At 35.4% G+C, this 23,918-nt stretch overlaps 1 protein-coding gene across 1 annotated transcript in view; it reads left to right on the top strand.

Moving 5' to 3' along the window:
- Positions 1-336: 336 nt before the first annotated feature.
- Positions 337-23,918, top strand: part of LOC149772678 (uncharacterized) — a 35,122-nt gene continuing 11,540 nt past the window's right edge. The window contains exons 1-6 of the mRNA XM_089947497.1: positions 337-424; positions 1,161-1,259; positions 1,629-1,693; positions 11,403-11,621; positions 20,825-21,022; positions 23,433-23,614. Coding sequence (XP_089803623.1) covers positions 337-424; positions 1,161-1,259; positions 1,629-1,693; positions 11,403-11,621; positions 20,825-21,022; positions 23,433-23,614 — 851 coding nt within the window. The remainder of the gene's footprint in view (positions 425-1,160; positions 1,260-1,628; positions 1,694-11,402; positions 11,622-20,824; positions 21,023-23,432; positions 23,615-23,918) is intronic.

A 23,918-nucleotide genomic window follows, 5' to 3' on the forward strand; every position in this document is an offset into this window, starting at 1 on the left:
TTCACATATATCGTCCAGTTCAATTCTATACACTAAAATCTTAATTAAACATGAAAAAGGCAATCACTTGTGTAGTATATATATGTATCCGTTTTTTACATGCATTAAAAAGTTAATTGTATGTTGTTTACAATTTCTACTGCTTTACCAATTCAGTATGGCCTGAATGCAAATTGTATTCTCATTTTTTATTTGAAATTATGTATGTTAATATACCTATCTATAATCTATTCCAGTGCATATGACTAATTTGCTCGCAGTAATGATATTGTAACCGTACACCATTTGCAACACAGTTGAAACATGAATGTTAACCAATGCCCGATACTACGTAATATGACAAGTAATCCATCAGGATTTATATCGCCAGTTCAAGAAAGCTTCAATGACAACAAAGTTGAACTGCAAGATTATCTACATTCAGGTAATGATCGACCACAACATGATGGCGATGTTACATATTATATTTCTTCATTTATGCATTTTGAAAATTTCTGAGCTTATATACCTCACAAGTTTATCACAGGCACATGCTTTGAGGTAATCACGTAGAGTATGTTTGAAGATGATCACTGATTTGAGTTGGTTTTGTTTGATTCAACGCCATTTTTCGTCCAGTATATTTGGTGGGGGAATAAATAGGGAAGATCCCGGGAATGACCACCGACTCAAGGGAAGCATACAGCAAGCTTTCTCACATTCATGTGAGTGCCGAACTGATACATGACCTCCAGCAAATACAGGTGAGATGTGAGAGAGATGGATAAAGTAGACCAGTTGGAGACCCGGAGACCCTATGGTTTGAAGTGCCCTGTTTGGAAAATTCACTCCTTACACACCGTACATTTAACCTCAACATTGTGCTGTGGCTAAACTGTTAGCACCTTTTTTGTTGAAATTAAATTTTGGTATGAATATTAATTTCTTTAGAAACACCAATATCAGCAGCTGCATTATTATTGCATAATTTGAGACGAATTAATCAAGTGTAAATATTTATTTGTTTTTCATGCACGAGCCATTATTATAAAATGTTACTCTTATCACTATCTTAACGTCAAATTGATATAAACAAGCACGAATATCACCATTCATTGTGAATAAAATAAGACAGAAACTTTGATGTGCTGATTACATTTTGCGTAACTATTCCGTTTCAGGTTTACCAGGGAGGCAGTGTACACCACCCCACTTAACCACTACACTGAAGCTTAGAAATGCGTTAGAAACATGCGTGGTCCTGGAACCGTTGAACATTAGTAAGTGGGTTGAGTTTCATTCATTAACAGTCAAGATGAGTAGTATAACCACATGAAACCATATGGATGATTTGTTGACGAGATCTTTCTAATCAATTAAATGACAATGGACATATTTTATCAAATATGCTTTCATTTATCCATGTGTATAAAGCTAATCTAGATTTGCCTTTATTTCCTCATGTTTGTGATTCTAAATGTCAAATGGTCTGACACTTTTTCTGACGAACGGTGAAATCAACATATCACCTATCCGTCCCTTTTTATCTCTCAGGCTTTCAATACAACTCCCGAAGCCCTATTGACCCAAAACCTGGGAAGCACTGCTAGCAACCATATTAACATACTTTTGAATCGTTTAACTCTTAGGGAATGACCGCGAGGCCCAGATTAATATGATCAAAATCATTCGGATAATTCGAGCCACTTCTCTGGTAAGTTTGCCCATTACAACAACAATCAAAACATATTAATGATAGAACATTTAAACACACATCTATTATATTCGAATATGAAACTATCAAATCGTTAGCACCATTTAAGAATTTGACATCAATATGCAAACAGCTGGAAATATGTTTGATTGACTCTAAAAACAGTGAATGCTAGCTTGGCAGAAGGAGCCAGAAAGACTTATGTCGTACTCAGTGTTGGCGCAGTGATACGCCTCTTCCTTAAAAAGCAGAGGAAGTGTGTACAAAACCTAGATTACAAAAATGACATTTACAGTAGTCACTCTGATTCTTAGTAAAGAAAACTTGCATTAGCTATTTTAGGTTCATCATCTGAGTCGAATCAAGTAATTCGTACACGAATGAACACATGCATATCTATTTTTGATAGGCTCATGTCCAAAACGTACTTTACTCTACGGCACATGGATCAAAGCGTTAATGATCTAAATGTCATTAATAAAACAGATATTTTTGCTTATCTACATTGATGGGCGTGTCTTCTGAACGCTTACGGTATATTTTTTAAAGATTAAGGTGAAACTTGCTAACATGTCAGTACAACGTAATATGATGTTGGACATTGGGCTTAAGATCCCTATCCTGAATACTATTAAACACCATCATGAGTCTGTCATTTATATCCTTGCAGCAGTTCAGTGTGAGTGCAACCTTGTAATTAGGCATCAAATCAAAGGTAATTATTTTGTTAACTCTTTGCAACCATTATTTAGAAATACAAAAAGGTTAGTCATAATGCATAATTTGGCCTTTTTATAAAGGCAAATACAGATCAGATATAATATAAAAAATCAGGAAAAGTTTTGAGGTTATAAAAGGTTATTAAAGGTTACCTGACTATTTATACAGTACTAACACATTGAAAAGTGTGATTTTTGAACTAGTTGACTTCATCTTGATGCTGATGCTGAAAAATATATTGCATAAACCTAGACATTGATGAGACATGTCACCAACTCCACCTTCAGGCCTGTTTTTGCCATATGATATATATATATATATATATATATATATATATATATATATATATATATATATATATATATATATATATATATATATATATATATATATATATATATATATATATATATATATATATATATATATATATGTATGTATGTATGCATATGTTAGGTTCATTGAAGAATAAAATTAAATACAGTCCATCTACCTGCGGAAAAAGAAAGCCCATTTCTGATCAAGGGACAACTCCAGTAGGCGAGGAAATGTCGCCAGTAATCTTGCCATGTTCCCAGGCTTTACTGTCGAAGAAAAAGCGAGTGGTAAACATGTCATCAAGGCAACGATCAGCATCAATAGTGACCAAAACAATTGAGAAAGAGCCACACCGTCTCTGGTACACGAAAAATATACATTTGGACAAAATTGTTTTAAGGTACATATAACAATTTCACCCGAAAGTAATATTTTCTCTTGCACAACTTTCAATATATCCATATATATATTGTCAATATTTCAGTTTACTCCGACATAAACTGATCAATGTACTATTTGAAAATCAAATGGAAAATGTTTATGCAATACTGGCTGAGTTGCATTCATTACCACGCTTAAAGTCAGCTTATGTGCGCCCTTTGCCCTAATATAGAAATTGCAATCCGATTAGTGAAATTAGCATACGCATGTAAAAACGGGACTTAAATTCCATGTTGGCGGTAATCTTCCTGTAAAAGCGTTGCCGCTGACAAACTTATATCAGATGCACAAGTTAAAATCCCTTGCGCCAAAATGCATGTGCAACTTCATTTGTTTGAGCGTAGTTTACTTATATACGAATATATGCATGCCAGATGTCTACATACATAAATATAGCAAGATTTTGAGACGTGAGAGAAAGAGTCTATACATATTCAGTCATTATTATAGAACCCAGATCCAGACTGAAACCGATTCACACGATACAATGATTTTATTTAACGTTTTTGGCAGATGCAAAGAAGTTATTGACAAGTGTCTTTCTGAACTCAACAAATCCGATTTGCAGGAGAGTGATACAGTTAAGAATTTGATGTAAGTCTCCTTCGACCCTTCTGCCCACTTCTATCTATCTTTCGCATATTCTCATATTAGTATAGTTTATGCTGGACTGTGTGTATACATTTAGTTATTGATGAGAAGTTTATTAAACCCACCTGACATTAATATCTTATGATGTGGTTCGTTGTACGTCGTCAACGTTGCATTTACCAGCCTAAACATGGTGTTTATGATATAGATTTTGTCGAATTACGATTCGTCTACACCTTTGTATCCTCCTGGTCGCTTGGTCCAATCTCCAGTTTCATCTGCGCATATTACTGATGTGTTATGGACCTGAGTCTGCATTTCTAAACCGGTTTAGATAGATATTGTTATGCTGGCTTATAGCATCAGAACCACGGTGGAGGTTGAATCTCAACGGCATATGTGTATATATTCATTGGGTAATATGACACCTGATAGCTGAGCTATTTTCTTTTAGCCACAAAATATATTAAAGTTTTATCAGATTTGAATTGAACACAGAAGCTTTAAATACAAATAGGTTTGTAATATAGATTAAATGGTTAATAGCGGCATGAGATGGACCGACCGCTTACGGTTCATAATACTAACTTACTGCATTATGTCATCTCTTTGCACGACATATTAAGTCACGAAACGGAATGTTTTGCATCACCTTTAATGCTCAAAGAGAAACACACAATTTATTGACATAAGCTGTCGTGACCACAGTCGATGGAAAAAAGAAATCATATTAATGTGGTAAACTTGCTAATTAATAATAACATATTAATTGCTAAATCAAAATGTTATTAACCATATATGCGAAATGTTCACAATAAAAAATAATATGCTATGGCATATTACTTATAACATTGATTTTGTTTTAACATCGAGTAATATTACGTACATTACGTTTCTTTTAGCAAGAGCTGTTCAATTTATTTATGAGACTTTAACAGTTGGTGTTCTTGTTGACCTAGTCATACTATTGATCGAGATATTCGAGGCTCGAATCATGCTAGCAGGCAAAAAAAAATTTTTTCTTTATAATTAGGTAAATTTCTAGCACACAACATATGAAATTCGAATCCAACAATTTTTATTAGCATCATTTATGATTACAAGGCACAAATACTTCTTTGAGACGTAATCTGTTCTGGTACAACGTATTAGCTTGTAATTATGTCATTTGGCACTCTAGCTAGCTCGTCGGGTTGTGCAAATGCACGCGTCACGTTAAAACTGATATAAATGCAATTTGTCTGATGACTTAGAAATTAGTCTGTAACATCTTAAGACAGTAGAATGCCCAATACAATCTCAAAGAAAAAAATGATCAAAATGATCCAGTTTATTTATGTATGGAATTGATGTATATATTGTATAATGTATTATCTAATTGCTTATTCCATCAATAAATGAAATTGTAAACTTTTTACTTTACCAAGATCGGAAACCTGAATCGCTCAGTTCTATGATGTTATTGACGTCAATGTCTTTATCTTTGGATATTTCCTCTACGATAGGTTACCTATTCTTATTGTCACTTTCCAGCTTATATATTTCATATATGTTATTGAATTCATCTGTGATTGTGTGTAACGAACTGACCTATAACGATGGCGAGACTCGAGGCGTGTCATTTTCTTCAATCAAAGTTGCTACCTATAAACCAGTGCGTAACCGCGACGATTACAATCGCGCCTACGAAACAAGAATTCTAGTGAGAAATCGCGCACAGTCCGGATTGCACTAGTATCGCCTCCTCTGCTTTATATTTGGGCTAATACCCAATTGCTACCTTTTCGCATGTCCTGAGGCAAATACCTCTTTAGAATTTTCGTCAAATGGCAATAGAGAAGGCTCATAAATTGTTATTGGATTTCCCACATTCATACGTTGGGTTTTACAGCCATACAGACAATCGTGTTATGTTGAAAACACGCCTATTGTGCGTAAAGGGGTTATTGCTGGTAACGTTGAGTTGATGTCAATAATGTAATAGATGTCTATAGCCTTTTTACGATCATATATGAAGTCTGGAAACACCTCGTCTGCATCGTTTCTCTCGTTGACCAAATACTCATTACAACACAATGCTCAACATTTTTTCGCCATTTATGAGGCGAACTAGGTATCTGAGCAACGCAACAAGTATTTGATTTAGGTTTCAAAATATTGCTCGGAGGACTGGAATAGAGACCATTAGTATCACAATATTTAACAACTCGACTATTTTGCTTGGTGACCTAAGAGGGTTACAATCGCGGTACACAAGTATGTGAAAATTCCAGAGTAGAGAAACCTTGGGGAATATAGAAAGATATAATACCATTTAGTTATATAAAACGTGGTCCCGGTGTATATCCATGCCTACGGCGATTGCGCGAAAGCATTTCATGTTCACCTATAACTACACTGATTACGCTTTGTTTTGCTTTATATAGTAAACGATTGTTCTGATTTCTTCATGGTGATGTTACTTGGACAAGCACATCTTTGTAAAATATAAATCTGAGTTTTTCATTCGTCGATCGAATTATTGCTGGTTTCATTTAATTGAATTTTATCGCAGAGTATATATTGGTGAAAACTACGTCATTGTTGTATAAACATTCCCTTGATGTTGTACGTCTGATGGCGTAGTCAACGAGCTGGTGTATATGCATGGTAACATGACGACAACACATTGGTCTCGTATTGGCATTGGTATATGAGGGTACTTACCGCTCGATATTTCCCTTTTATTACCGCTTTGATTATAATTGACTGTTTACGATGGACCCATTCTCACACAGATATTCGTTCCAAGTAGATCAACATTGCCGTCGATGTTTTCTAGCCTACCAGCTCACATTCTTTGTATTAAGAAATTCTGGAAACGTCGCTTCCGTCACGTATATATATATTTAATGGTCCTTAAATACAAATACCAAATACTTAATCCATGTATTGTTATGCTGTCAATACCGTTTAACGTTGAACGATCTTGCAACCGAAAGATTTGTTTATATCTCGTTATCATGATGTGACCTAAAGACAGATGCCTAGAGTCGGATATTTTAGCTTCACCATTATGATCACAAAAACAACAATGAGCATCCACGAATCCGGTTGGTTCCAGTGATTACAGTTTGCGTGTGTACATGTGAATCAAATGCATGGTCATCTACCGATATGGTGTGTGTGTGTGCATGGGAGATCTGTATGACTGTCTCCGTCCTAGCGAGGCGTCACTGTATTTGGAGAGTCCAAGAACAATCGCGGCAACGTCGATATTGCCCAAAACTGCTTCGATTTACTTTTAAGTTCTGATGCAGTTGCTGTTACAGTACTGGCATCGTTATTACCACGGATATCGTCTACCTCTTTAAGTTTTCCATTGATTTCCATTGATTTGCAAATATGTAGAGGTGTCGTGCACTTGTATGTCTATTCATACACGTCTATTGGAGACAGTAACCCAGTACAGATAACACTGACAATCTCGCAATCCAGGCACAAATCGGGTACATATTTGACTGTTGCGATTAGTTTCTGCTTTATACATTATCACATTCGTTTAAGACCTTTTCCGACTCAGCTTTAACGTCCTCAGCTATAACCAACAACGATACTGCAAACCGGTGCTGACATTGTTGAAAAAGCTGTAAGTGAAGTGGGAATCTTAGGTTATTATCGAGTTGCTAATGGTCATAGACAATCTCAAATTGATTGAACCGTTTGCGATCCGAGATTTTCAGATGAAAACCACATCAGCAAATTATCCGGGTCTGCAAACTATTACAGCGAAATATAGCGGGCCTTCGAATTATATAGGACTTCCTTTGAACAATCACTGGAAGAGAACTTTCAAGAAGATGATGCGTAAATGAGTTTGTTCGCATTGGTAAAGCTAACGGGTGCTACACAAACCGTCATTGTAAACAATATAACCTAGGTCGGACTCTAAGGTACGATTCGTGCGTTAGAGTTTGACCGCGAAGGTTCATTACGTGTCGGTCAATTTGTACGAGGGAAAAACTAGAAAATAATAATCAGTAAATCTTGCGTGAAAGTCACATTAATGTAATGGATATGACCTGGCGAGATTCATGAATAAACCACGTAATAAATAGCGCTGAGAGGAAATAAGTGGTAAATTAACCAGTATATCCATGAATACTATCCGTCAGCCCTAGGGCATCTCTGAAATACCAAGCGAGAACCATATTTAGCGAAGACAGTGCAATTTAAACAATGCACTGTGTAGATTCAATCAAAATAACTGAGCTGAGGTTTGGCTAGTGTATGCGTATGAAATGTATAGTCTTCGCAGCAACATTTTATTAACTGAATCAGTCTTGTAGGCACCTGTAGGAGGTCCAAGAACATTTCAGTTCCTGCAATTGTTAGACGAAAACGTAAGCGTTATTTGCGTCAAAGCTCCGAAAACGGACGACTGTACTAAACATGCAATGGTATGAGGGCTATCTCACGTTTGAGACCTACCAAATGTGCGTGAAGCCATCAGTGAGATTTTGTACCAAACGTTGGAATTGGGTTCTGACACGTGTTGTCTGCTCAGGATGAGCATTTCCATGCTATGTACGTTTTCAAAAAGACATGTTAAGGGTAAAACGAGTGTGACGTCTGTGTGTATTTGTTGTTGCGTCCTTGTGGGATTAGGTTCAATTGGATTAAGATCTTCGTGCATGATTTACTAATGGATTCATCATAATCTTGTTATGTTTTCTGCCAGGATTTATTAAAATGTGTTTGCCTGCTTGAACATTCAATAGGTTGCCTGGAAGTATTGTCATGTTTGAGAAACAATGTGTTCCTCTTGGCAAAATATCTTGGTTGTAGTGGAATAAGATGGCGAGTCTCCTTCTAGATAACTTTACGCGCTTGCCTTCTTTAGACGGACGCCAATAAATTGCTTGGGTTTGTGTTCCAGTCTCACCGATTCCTCGTTTAATGCGTGAGATCATCGACTTGTTTCAAAATTCATCATGCCCGTTTCAAAGGCTCCAGCCGAGATTGTAAACATCATGTGTTTAAATAGTGGTCAGACCTCATCATAAACTTGTGGTCTCTCAGTAATCTCCAATAATTCGTTCTTGTTGTACATCGTGGCTTCTTTTTACCTCGCTGACACGTGCAACACGCAATCTCTCCATTTGACTGGTCTGGAATCTCTAAAATGTTTACAAAATCCATTGGCGACATTGCACATTGCACAGTAAATAATTGTTTTCGATGATATCATGAATGAGCATATACGGGTCGTGATAGCAGAGGAAGACTCACACTTGCCTCTCATGTCACTTTTGTACAGTGCACAGGAGAATTTTGCAATCGCACCAATTATCTCTTTAATGTCTTTAATGTCACATAGGGCTTTATATGGGCGTCTTGGAATCTCTCCATCTGCTTTGGCAAGCTTTCGATGCAAAGTCAATAACGTGGAAAGCGGAGCCTTTATTCTTCGATGATAAGTTATATGTCAATTGTTTTACATTTATCTTCATGACTTTATACCCAAGTGACACTAATGTGAAATCCCATAATTACCCTTCTTGTTATTTTTATGGATGCAATACGTTTATATTGTGACGGGGAAGGCCGTTCACGGACCTCACTGCTACCCTAACTAAACCAGCTCTGGTACAGTGGAGTAAATGTCCTGGTGAAACATGTGCATGGATATAAGAATTGTGGGTCTGAAAAAAACGATATAGATATAGATATATATAGCTGGATACGAAAACCTGATCGAGGCCTCTAAAAGAATCTGTGAATCGCGTCGATACTGTATGTTAACGACCTGATCCTGCTTATAAAGTACACTAATATAAAGAAACGCGATATTAATAGTTAAGGTAGGGAATGATTGCACTTGGAGACAAAGCCTTGATATACCATATATGGCTTCAGAGAGGGCCTTGCCCACAATATAATACATTATCCGCGGTTATTGAATGGGAGAACATAGCTCTCAGAATTAAAAGTATAGTCGAAATTTTTCATAATAAGTATTATAGATACTGCAGGAAGACGTTCGATCGATATTATATCACTAGATTCTGGTAGAACACGACCATATCATGTTTATTTTGCGGAGGCGCTCGGGTTAGTTATGATCAAGCACTCGTGTCATTGGCACTGGAATTCACACAAGCTGCACGTTACAGAGGATATAAACTATTAGTAACAAGTAACCAAGATCTAACCAAGATCTGAAACACATGTCATATAGGTATATATATATATATATATATATATATATATATATATATATATATATATATATATATATATATATATATATATATATATATATATATATATATATATATATATATATATATATATATATATCCCTCTCTCTCTCTCCCTCTATATATATATATATATATATATATATATATATAGATAGATATATATATATAGATAGATAGATATATATCTATATATATATCTATCTATCTATCTATATATATATATATATATATATATATATATATATATATATATATATATATATATATATATATATATATATATATATATGTATATATTAGTATCATCTCAGTCGTGGTTGATCATGACAGGCTGGTGCGGCATCTAATGGATCTCATCAATCACGTTGATAGTTCACATGTTGATCATATCTTAATTAGATTCGGTTACTATCAAAATTTAAATAACTGGTCACATGGTGCAATGCACATAATGCCAATTGTGATGGTGAAAGTCAATTGACGTAGCCTTCTGTCACTCTGGAAACTATATAATTAGTGTTATTCCATGAAAAATGGTAAATAATCTTCTCAAAAAGATATTACAAATTTGATGTTGTTCATGTTTCTTTGTTGTATGAAGTATCCATCATCTTACCAAACAAGGTTCAAATCTCCAATTCGTGGAGATCCTTTAGTTAACTCATGCCTTATCGTGCTTTATTCCTTAAAATCACAAAAGTTATTTTGGAAAGATATCATACACGTTAATTTGCATACGCAGGCAAATAACTTTATTATGGTCTCTTTTATGCGTCTTTATCTGCAAAGTCAAAGTACCTAAACGAATACAAATCTCATGACTCACCTCTCGAATAAGCAAGGTAATCCAATAGGTATTTTGGTACCTAGATGACTGTTTTGATGACTTAAATGTATCATTATGAATAATTTTCAGTGGAGAACTGGAAAAAGTATCATCAAAAACAGAGTTACCGCGGACAGTGATCGCATTCATGGGCGGAACAGGGACCGGTAAATCAACTCTTGTAAATGCGTTACTTGACAGTAGCTGTGTTCTCCCGACATCAGATGACCGGGCTTGTACTTCAGTAGTGGTGGAAGTGGTGCAAAATATAAAGAAAGACATGTTCGAAGCAGACGTCGAGTTCCTCCAAAAGAACGTAAGGCACCAACCATATCCTTGTTGTGGGATGGAGTTATTTTTCTTCTGACTGCATTTCTCTGTACATATTGTTACACGAGTTGCAACGTAATCATATCTTGACACATACGTTTGTCGCACATCTAAAATATTTATATGTGCCCTAATATGCAGGGCTTATTATTGATGGCTTAGATTTCGTACTTCTTCTCATAAATATCAATAGCTACTTAATATCTCTTATGATGCTTTATATCAATCTTCCTTTTAGGACTGGTTGAAAGAACTTCAAGTGCTCTTGGACGATTTGATATGCACGGAAGGATCACGATTAATCAAACCTCCAGAATCTAGCTCTGATATGTACGTGTCTTATTGCAAAGTCAAGGCCGTGTACGGAAAAATAGACACGTTTGAATGTTTGTCCAATATTGAATCCGTTAACCAGTGGCTTGGAAAAACTCATCATTTAACATGCAGTGGAAGCGAGGTAATATCAAAATCATTTTCCAACGTATTAGTTTTTTGTCAAATGATACATTTATAACACTTACATTTTATGTTATTTGGCGGTTTAAATGAAGATTGGCATTTATTATGAAAAATTCACTGTCATTTTTTTAATTACTGAGGTCAATTATCTAGTTAATGTTACGAAAAGGTTTAGCATTTTTAGTTTTGTCGATGCCAGAAATGCAAATTAACCGATGCCAAAATGAACAAAAATGAACTGCAAGGAAAAGAAAAAAATCAAACAAAGAAACGAAAGTTGAACAATGCCAATAACAATATTGTTTTGAGGTTAATTAAGACAGCGAATCGGAAAGAATTCTTTTAGTATTTTTCCAATGTTTTCAAATAATTATTTTTCGATTCTAATGGATCGAAAAATGACAATTGCTGCTGTTCCACCTCTTACAAAATTGTTTTGTCCACAAAATAACATTTTAAATTTTCATCACATCAGTGGTTAAAACACAACTCTAATCCAATCGGAACAATGTATAATTTGTACTTGTGATATAACTTTGAGGACTTTAATTCACAGTACTATCTCAACTAATTTCGTTTGATCACTTCAGAATTAATATAGCGGTTGAATTTTACTAAAACGGGTGCTCTTTATATTTCTCTTACTTAGCTAAATACAATAAAGTCGTAACAAGACAGTTGTGATTTGTCTGGTATTAAAAATTATGTTCGTAATTTCACAGAAAATAAAATTGTTCTTATAATATCAATTCACTTTGTTTCTGAGTTTACATTGTCCGTGGAAATGATTTTGATTTAAACAGTTAATATATCATTAGTGAATCCAACAATGATTCATAATGTAAGTTCATATGGAAAGCTTTGTTTGTTCTCTGAACTGGTCAAAATCTCCGAAAAAAAGACGAGTTGCTTTGACCTTGCTAGACATCATATTTCGACAGGAAAATCATATTGTGTTCAACATCCTATACAATATGGTTTTGTCAGGCATTTTGCAGAAAACATTACTTGATAAATGTCCCTTTATTTGTCTTCATCTATGATGTAATATTACACGTATTGCAGTTTAAAATCCAGATAGACACATTGAAGTAAGCATCAGCGTCAACATTAAATGATGAAATTCTTAAAGCGAAATATAATTACAGAAAGGTGAAAAGGGAGACAGAGAGAGAAAAAAAACGGAAGAGAGGTTTTGAAAAGGAAATTGAAAATCAAGATGGACAAAGTCCCAATGAGGAGAGAATTGCAAATTCAGAGACACAACGAGTGAGGAAAGTACAACAATGGAGGAAAAGACGAAGGCGAAATTTAGGCTATAATAAGTAGGACTGCCAGGTGTAAATAGATCTTCTCTGTTACACACAAGGTCAAGTTCTGATGATGCCATAACTATTAGGCTACAGATAAAATAGAGCAATGTCATCTGAATGTGTGAAATTTACCCAAGAGGTCGTTATGACGAATTGTGCTTATTGGCGAAGCTCGTGATTCCGATATTAGACTGTCGGTGGAACAAAGTAATGATTGCGATGTCGTTAAGAAATATATTTTAAACTGGTATGAGTTGGTACCTGTGTCATATCGACAAAGGTTTATGAATTGTAGAAAAGAAACTAATCAAGGCTATGAAAAATTTGCATTGAACAAATAATGCATGTTTTATTGGTTAGTGCTCAACCAGGAGGGTTGTTAAATAATATGATAACCCCATAAACTTCATTCACGTTGAATAGGGGTTACAGGCAAAACAATGTTAAGACCAAACATGATGAGCAAGAGGTGGAAACGTTTTAAAATGCCGAACCTACAGAGGATGACTATTTTTTTAATTACAGAATTGTATTTGTCCTCAGCTCAAAAGTGTTGGATATAATCAACATTCTTATGCAACTAATCAGATATCATTATCTTTATGTGTGTGTACGTATTACTAAACAAAGGCTAGCAACACAATCAGTGCTATTCCAAATGTATACTATTTATGCGAGGTCGAAATCACTTATTGAAAGCAAAACATCTGTTGGGTGAACCAAACCAATAATGAACCTTTCGTGCCTATATCACGTATCGGTTATTCTTCTAAACCATCACTCGATCTTCAATAATTTCTCATGGCTGTCTATTATGAACTATTTTTCCAAATATTGTCGATATTTTCACACTTGTCAAATTGTTGGGAAACCCCCGAAAATGACATTTAGTGGAATACTGATAGAATATGTCAGTATGTTACCTAAGACAAAGTCAGGCAAACAATACGTGTTCACCCTAATGTTTTCTTTCTCAAAATGTTCAGAGGTAAATCCTTTGGGGTATATTAAATAAAAACACCGATGTAGAAATCTTGGTTAAGTTCATTTTTTAAACATTGTGGCCTTCCCATATCCGTCGAATATGTTCAATGAGCATTGTTTTATGCCTGGAGTTTTCCCAAAACGTTATGCATGAATTTAACAACCACCATTTTATAACTTCTACCTTACACGCTGAAAGGCAAGAGGCTCGAAGAGATTTCATGAAACTTTGAGGAATAGTATTCACTCGCATTGTTTGAGAGAGATAGGATTGTTATGAGGGTTATCATTCACTGTTATTTGCTGTTACGAAGGAAGTTCATGAATTAATTAGTTTGAGCCCTTTTTAACTTAATTTTGCACATACTATCTTTATATCATAGAAGTTATTAAAAGGTAAAGTTCTTTCAAATACCGATTCAGGGGCTAATCGTCCCGATTATGCGTCAGATTTCAAACATAAGTTTTCGAATGCTTATGAAGTTGCCATAACCAATATTCACTCTTCTCGTTTAAACTGAAATTAGGTTATATAAATCGACTCAAAACACACAAAAATCGGATATGATAAGTAAATACTATCTTGACTCGGGCGGCGTTCAGATGCGATGTATTGGTTTATCAAATCCAATTATGACAATATTAACAATTCGAAATTTTTTTATGCCTTTAAGTTATATGTCCTTCGCTGGTCAACTGTTCCGCGAGTTACATAAATAAAGTTACTACGCGTGATCATGGGCATCTCAGCGGTTAGTGCAACAATAAAAGGTTTTGCTGCAGACTAGGAAATATCAAAGTAGCCGTTGATAAAGTCCAACGTCATACGAGAGTCTCTGAGTCCCTGGTACTCGGTGATATATGCTACTTTCTTCCCTATGACGCCTTGGTGTTTCGAAAGAACATAATTTCACTATTTTGTTTAGATGTGTTAATTATTCATGTTTTATTTTCAAGTATGAAAGAACTTGCTCGAGTCGATGTGAGCAGCATCACAGGAAACTCAATCAAATACGAACTTGTTTCAACATTAGCCACAGTAAAACTGACCAAGAACTTGATCTTGCGATGCAAGATTGTCTTCCAGGTCATATTGTTAAACATGACAATTTTAATTTGTGGTGGATGGCAGATGCACGTTAATGACGCATCAAAATTTATTGGAACTGTTGGGCATCCTTTGTCAACGTTAGTTCATCATGACGTGTCAATTGACGCTTTCTCTCATCAGCTGTCATGCAGAGCAAAACAAACGTTACCGCTCGTGAACCTTGTAAGGCTCCAACTGCTTTATCATAGTTATATCTGACCCAACCTTGGGCACCACAGCTTCCAAAGACCTGGAAAACACCCGGGCAATGATATTTCCTTAATGTTTCTTCGTTGGTGACATAGGCTAGTGATAAAACAAAAGTTAAATGTAGGCGTTGACGTTTGGTTTTTGTTTGAAATGATGTCCATTTGTCGGTGTATACATCAGTAGGGTGGTCCCATATACCTTGTTTATATATATTCAAAATTAATGTTCTCTTTTGAGTAGATCTCGATGCAATGTGACACGTTTACGCAAATTTTACATTTTGTTTTAAATATTATGTTTCGCCAGACCCTGACAATGATGTGAAACATTATTATGTCAGTAACGATGGACTCAGCGAGGGCATCTAAACTATAACTATTGATAACATATCTGTATCGTTGTTGTCAAAAATAGCATCATGCCAAAGTGCCATATTAGCCACACGAGCTACGCTCACGATGTGTTTGGCTCCAAGTAGCATTTCCAATTTTACGTGTAGAAAAAATATATTTTCAACAATCGTAAATCAGGTCCCGTCCCGGTCGAAACTGTGGTGCGAAATTTTAAGTATCTCTATTTATGGGGTGATTTGCGTGGCTGTAATTATATCAACGGTTGATGAACTGCATATTCGCCTGTGTCCATGTGATAACTAAACGGCCTTGTTGGTATATTGGATGTTATAATTCCCTTTTTAGGCAGCGTTATTTTTGGTGTATACAAGCTTGTAACGGACCTCCTATAATTCTTTGCAAGGAAGAAAATATCGAGACGTGTCATAAATCTGAAATTCTGTTGGCTCTTGTCTGTCTTTTATCCTAGTTTCGTGTGCGTTATAGAGCTAATATAGGATATTTCTATCTTGCAACACAGTCCATGTAGAATTGAAAATTGTATACATCTCTGAACTGAGCAGTTGCTGATACATGTATGGTTTCTTTTAATACATTTTGCTAAACAATCGTAATACGCCATCCATCGTCGAATTGGCTTTACAATATTGAGCCGCTTCATAAATTTCTTACAAACTTGATCTGTCATTGATGGAAGTATAACTCGTTTTGATGCTGCTCCAATTACTAATCGTCGTTGTCGATTTAATAGACTGCTATCATAAAGTTCTCAAATGATCAGAAGAGATGCGTCTGATGTTATCGACAATCGATGTGGCTATCGATGCGACGAAGAAAGTTAATCCAGCGAGATATCTGGGGCTCCGGTGGACAATCCATAAACAATATAGCCAAGACCATTTCAGTACTATACCATATCCACAGGTATTTCGTGTTAACACCACACACGAGTATCAAGCGGTTGTCACCTTTTCAGGTTGATCTGTTAAGTAAAAAGTTGTATGGTTATGGTTCTACTGAGCATATCAATGCCACAAATCCTGAGAAGCTACGCTAGTGGAAGCTCCGATTTAATGTATGTCGCTGATGACATCACATGTCAAATGTACTTAAACTCTCTGGGAAATTCTACAAATAGATTCGATATATTGGCGGCTAAGCATGTTAAATAATCCACGCTATAATATCTGGCCTGCTCCTTTGTGGCATATTTAGCTCATTAATGCCTGCCGCCTTCGGGAAACACAATTAGAGCCTGTAACTGTTCAATTGCTCCGGCTGTCTGAATAATCGGGTATGGGACATCTCCTGTTCCAGTCTTCGCTTTGATGATTTTCCTGCCATTCTAAATGTGTCCCGGGGTCTTGCTCGTGGTTTTGATCAGCGTTGAAAACGTTTGTTCAAAGTCGTATGTGAGATCTTTCCGTTTGCTACGTCGTGTTACAGACACATTTATAACTCCTTCAAGGACGTCATTCGATCCTGGGTAGCGTTTCGGCCTCTGGCCGGGTTCACGTTTATAACGTCGATATACTTGACATTGTAAATATTCATGTTATATGTTAACTTGTTTAATGAAATCCGTACGATATCTTCCGGAAGTTCCTGCGAAGTCAATTGTGATCAATATGTGTGAGTTCAAGGTGCTTCCCTTGAATTATTGTTTTTCATGCACATCTATGAATGCAATATCATCATGTTGAAGCTGTCTTTGATCACTGTGGGAATCATTGTGCAACATAGTTTATAACTGTTTTGATGTCAGACACGGTACAATAATCTCGCGGAGTTTCTCTTGATGTTTCATATATTCTGTAATAGAAACCAACAATGGAAGATGACGTCCATGCGGACTACACAAGCGCTTCCTTAAATCCTTAATGTACGAGTCATGACTACCTGATCTTACGTTAGCGTAACTGTTATTCAATTGCATATCAATTTAGGATTCCGCAGATGACTAGACCATTAATCAGTGAGCAAACTGAATTTGCAACCATGCCACCGTGATTGGGCTGTCGGAGCTTTGCCTACGTTGAATAGTCAATGACTGTGAAATCATTTTGTTTCCATTATGCTATGCTAAGTGCTGACTGTTGCTTAAAGCAATCCTATCTTCATTTTGTGTGCGAGTCAGTGTTAAACATTCTGCCGCATCTCCAGTGCTGGTTCACAAAATAATGGTCACTTGAGTACGCCGTGGATAGACCGAGTTCAAACAGAAAAAAACTTGTCGACGGAGATATCCCTGCTGCATTGAGGCTTATTCCGTGGCGAAAAACACCAATCTGGATACGAGTGTTGCTAGTCATAGACTCGGCAGGATATACATGACTTTATCAATTGACCAAAGCCCAGGCAAGAACTTGTAAAATGCGTCGATGGTGCATGTTACCGACATTATATCGCTTTCAAAACATCAAACGATAACTTTGCACGCGAATGCGCTAACGTGGATCTAATCCACATTTTAGATGTATTAGCTTGCCTGGTTAGGTGTCGGAGAAAGAATCACCAGAAGGATTGTCAAAATAGGCACGAAGGTTGAGATTATCGTAGGGGATAAATCATCAATACAAGAAACAAACATATTCATGCCTACAATAGATTTCAGTCTCAGTGGCATATGGGTGAGATTGTCATTGAATCGCAGTAAATATCACATATGGGTGAATCGAGCATGGATGACCAAACAAGTGTTGAGGCGGACGTTTCCCCCAGCTCCATCATCACAACAAAGTCCATCAGGCTGAGCTTTATTTGTCCGAGTAGGCGGTCACATTTTATGTTGTTCGCGTTATTGAAAAGTGAATAATCTTTTATATACTTACTAGTGACATATTTTATCAGCAAGTGATGTCTCACACATCTGCGTAGATAGTGTTAGTAGTTACATGAATGAGAAATGATTCCTGGTCCATGTACACCATTTTAATATATCATATCAGCGATTGAGGCAGTCGTCATATAGCACGTATATTGTGGCCTTGTAAACATATAGCACTAACACAGGAACTCGGATGTGTTACGTTTTATTGTGTTTTATCGTAGGCAACAGTAATTCGGCCGCCAAATAACTTGACTGACTATATTCTTCGTTGTCTTGAACAAAGTCAACGCGGCTATGTTTGCTTAGTTTTTCCATTGTTATTCCAAAAACAGCGTTGTTCAATCAAGAGTTTAATGAAAAGTATTGTATATTCATCTTACGCTACCGTTATTTCCGTGTTCATGTAGATGCCATTGAAATCCCGCCATGGATACCATGTTCCACAATTGGATGTTAGTTAGTGTTGGCTGTCAACAAAAACTTGACAGTTACTTAATGCAGTAGTTTTTCTCAAGCTGTTTAAGACAAACTAAACATAGTGCACGTGAATGACATTATTATGGAAGTTCTCGAACAAATGGTCAAGCAGACGCAGATCTGTTCTGAAATACAGACAGCGATATCTGTAGCCGTCGACCAAGAACATAATCTTTCCTTTCTGTGATTCGATCTTATCCATGTTTCTTTATTAATAAACATTTTACAAATTATGTTTGTACTACACCTTTCACTATATATACAAAATGACATCGTTGATTCTTAGCTCAATAATTAACTTGTAATCAAAACTTTGAAAAGAAACTACAATTTATTGACCTTATGTCGGCGCTCTTTTGTCGGATCTCTTTTGTCGGCGCTCTTTTGTCGAGTCACCGAATTATTTTAGTTCGGTTCTTCTTTGCACACCAGTAACGTGGCAGACTTGCAGTAATCGCGATCTTTGTCATTAGTCGCAAGGGGAAAATCGCATTGCCAGGAATGAGTGACCAATGAGTGTTGTCAAGAGTTCTAATTATGGCTGCGTGAGAGAAGAACTGTTGTCAAATCAACATTGTGGGATCAATCACTCCGTCGATCTGCTTAGATTGTAGCAACGCGAGTTTGGTTCGTGTCGAGCTACGTGCATGGGGTTTATTGATCGTTCAAGCATTCAGATAATATATTGGATCTTTATCTTCTTTTGCACCGCTGTAAATTTCGGAATAATTTTACGGCGTCCTGGAATGATTGTACAGTTAAAGTTATAGAGTTAAACACTCACTCCTTTCACCGAAGAAGGTATATTTCAGGCTTTATACCATTCTTCAGACATTATTGCATTTTTCTTCGCTAACCTGTTCCAACAGCTGATATCAAATATCAGGTCACATGACGAATAAGGGATCTCACTAAAATGGACACGAGTTTGCTTTATAATGAACAAATTATGCAGAAAGCAAGAATAATGAATGTTATAAGAACGCGTGCCATAAGCAAGCGTAATGTTTGAAACAGGAAAAGCATGGTTAAAACAAACTCAACCATGTTTTTGTAAATTAATACTATGAGCACAGCAAGCTCCATTCATAACTGGCATGACGCGCTCGGACCTTTTATACTATATTACTACATAATTATCGACCACTCGTGGCTATCGAAGATGGGGTTTCTTTGCTGTCGCAGTGAAAAGGTGAATGAAATTGAACAAGTTCTAAATGAAATCTTGTGACATGATGAAAAAACGAAAGAAAATTCTAATTATATGGATTAAATTATGATGGCTGCGTATTTATTGATGTTTAAATTGTTACCTAATCATATTTAACATACAGTTAGTTACACCTAATTTACTTTATGAGTGATGTTGTCAAATGCACAAATACTCAAACGTGATCATGTATTCATATAGTTAATAACCAGGTGTGCTATTTCCGAGATCACGATATTGGCTTCCAAGCCGGATTATAATATGTTACGACATGATACCGACCCATACGAGTCAAAGGTCCCATCACATAATACTGCATCAACTAGAAAACGATGAGATGTCATTCGTGGTAGGTTCGACTACTTCATACGTGAGCGAATTCTTGTATAGTTCGGCAGTATGTTTCGCTTCATAGTTTTGACACTACTCCGGTCATGTGGCGTCGTACATCATTTCATAAAGAAAGTAGTTTGTAGATACTATGGTAATATAATAATGATGAATGCAAAGTTGCAGAGTTGCTAAACAAACTCATTTATATCCGTTAGCGCTACGATGTCTTTAAGAATATGTGGGGTTGTTCAGGGTTCGATTAGTGGGTGAGAAGCAAGTGTGACAAACTTTTGACATAGTTTTATTAATAATCCACACTACTTCTTGAAATTTTAAGCTTGAGACGTTTTTGATTTAATGTTAAATTGACACTATAATGCCGAGTTATTTCCTTTATTCAGGGATATAAATTTCAGGATGCAGTTGAGCAATTTATCATAACAAAGGAGCACGGGAAGAATACCCAAAGTATGTGGCCTATAATTAAGCACGTGAGGATCAAACTGCCCAACTCAGACGTCTGCAGCAGTGGGGCCTCTCTTGTGGATCTTCCAGGCACAGGAGATTCTAACCCTGCCAGAAACAAAATTGCAAAAGAGGTTACAGTCTATAATATATTATATTATATTATATATATTATTATTATATAATTTATTATATTGTTTTTATATTTATTTAACTTTGAATTGTTTAATATAACATTTCCTGAGAGTTTTGGGTGGGCTGGTGTCTCTATCTCCCTCTTATGTTCATATTGTTTCAACATATACGTTGATGATGCAGCATGATCTTCTTCTTCTTCTTCTTAATATTATTATTGTTATTATTATTACGATCAGTAATAGTACATATCACTACGTCTGATACCTATCTTTTGCTATGTGCAACGGTTATAATACGTATATACCTTTTGGCGACAGAGACATAATGAATAAATAGTAAAATACAATAAAATAATTAAATAAAAAATTAAAAAACTAAATAAATACTAAATAAATATATACTTAAATAAATACATGAAAATAAATGAAAATAAATAAATAAATAAATAAATAAATAAATAAAAAGCAGAAAGCACCATCTGAAGAATAGAGGATTAGGATAACCATAACAAAGAAAATCAAAAGAAAACAAAAGATCAAACCCAAAACAAAGCGGTACAATGAACAAGCAAAACAAAGCTACATAAAAGAGTTGTGTGATATTATAACATATGTTCAGAGAAACGTGTGCTGTTTATTAGGATGTTTGGCCATTAAAGCAAGAAGCATCATACATTACTAATTTTGCAGTACGATATCTTGGTCACACATAGAGACGGGACAGGGGGAAAGTTGGTTGATAGGAGTATATGTGAAGGGGTCTGGTATGGAGGGAGTGGGGCATGCAATAAGAACTAGATGATTTACAATTGTGAGATACTGTTGTTCAATTGTGTGATTATTTGATATCAATATAAATGTAATTGGTACAATTTGTATTTTAATCACGTTAAACGATGAATAGTCAAACTTTAAAACAACTGGAAGTATAAATCGAATCTAGTCAAGTATGAACTGTCAACCAAGGTTCAATAAAAGGAGAAGATTGTGTTTAGGACAAAATCTTGCCCTATATACTACTAATGCTATTAAAAAGAACAAAACCAAAATAAAGCAATACTCAGTTTACCTAACGATCCAGACCATCAAATAAATAAATAAATAGATAAATAAATAAATAAATAAATAAATAATGATATACATAAATATATAAACTTAATACATTTCCTCAGCACCTAAGGTTGAGGAGTGATACCAAGTAGATTTCTGTAAACATTGTTATATTACTAAATATGAGCAAATATATACGAAACGCACTTTTATAAGTACACCAATATTTATATCTATTTATGTATACATAAGCTTGGTGATACGGATAACTTCGGTAAAGGGTTACGTATTTCATACACTTGTGTACTTTGGTTGTTGACATATCCGCAAATACTCTGCGCCAAATGAAAGTCCTTTATATGGTTTGCGACCCCTATATTTAAAAGTGGCTTATATTATATGGATTGATAAAACGTGAATCACAAAGGTTATCTTTCAGGATGTATACGATGGGTTTATTGGATGATGTAATAATTACTGTCTTCTTCGCTTTCATCTAGTCGAATCCTTTAGCCTCTTTGTGATTTTTTAAAATATAAAGTATTCAAATTAAAGATGGTTATAACAATTCCTTCATTATTTTGTCCTTTTTTGTTAGTTAATTTGTTTTGAACAGTCATCTGTTATAGAAATTAGATTTTCACGAGCTAAAAAGCCACGCATTTGCCTTTTAAAGCAAGAAATGCTGTTTTTTTTTCTCCATTATTTATCTTGTCTGAAAAAAATCTTTTTAATCTACTGTGGAAACGGCTCGAATATTAGCAATAGACCTTGTGAAGCTAGATTGGAACAAAATTATATATTATTGTGCTAACTTTGCGGTAGAGCCAGATAAATCATTGAAATGCAGTAGGAAAATACGTTATTTAAACTCGAACCTTCATAAGTATGCACATAAAATAATATTTGAAATCTCCTAATGGCTGTAACAATATATTCTGCACTTCATTTAAATTCGGTAGTAAAAAGTTTTCTGTAAGGGAAGGGTCAGTGATACAGTGTGTTTTATATTATGGTTGCCATTAACTCTCAACTATTTTAACATGTAGTTCTTATGTCACAATAATGTGCGGCAGCTCGAACAAGCTCACGCGGGCTACACAAAATTATTACACAAAATAACTTTCAATATTACGTTACAGACTGTTAATTGCAAATATTACCACAAAAAGTAAAAAAGTACCGTTTTTTGTATATAAAATCCTTTTGGTCCTATCACGTATATAAAACTGGCAATTCCTACTCATTCTTTCCGCCATGTTATATGTTCATTTTCTTTATAATTGTTCGCTCGATAAGTCTCCAGTAGATTAGTACACTTTTATATATTTTATTTATTGTTAACACTGTTCTTCAGTTTTTGAAAGAATGTCATTCAGTTTGGATGATCAACGCAATGCCAAGGGCGACTGATGATATCACAACCAGGGATCTTCTAGACCAGGGATTAAGGAGACAGTTATTCATGGACGGGAAAATGGAGAGTCTTGCTTTCGTCTGCACCATGTCAGATAGATTTAGCGAACATAATACCATCAGGTTTTTACTGAATATTATCGACCTGTTCAACCCCTGTAATAATATTTGTTTTTGTTGTTCAAGTATGTATGCAGTATAGGAGTAATCGTGCTTGTCTCAAATTTGTGCTTATGCAAGCATTTACTTCATTAAAAGGATCACCATTATTCATTTTGTTTCAATAAATAGCAGCAGTAATCTTTGACGGCAGTACTCTTTTACGTTTCAAATCACCACTTACGTTATCGATTACACATATGCTCATATTAAAAAGAACTGAGACTATACTCGTGATGGTTAGCCCGCTATAATTCAATACTTATGA

This window comes from Sinohyriopsis cumingii, unplaced genomic scaffold, assembly GCF_028554795.1.
Source record: "Sinohyriopsis cumingii isolate HCF-2022 unplaced genomic scaffold, ASM2855479v2 utg001280l, whole genome shotgun sequence".
In the NCBI taxonomy this organism is placed as follows: Eukaryota; Metazoa; Mollusca; class Bivalvia; order Unionida; family Unionidae; genus Sinohyriopsis; species Sinohyriopsis cumingii.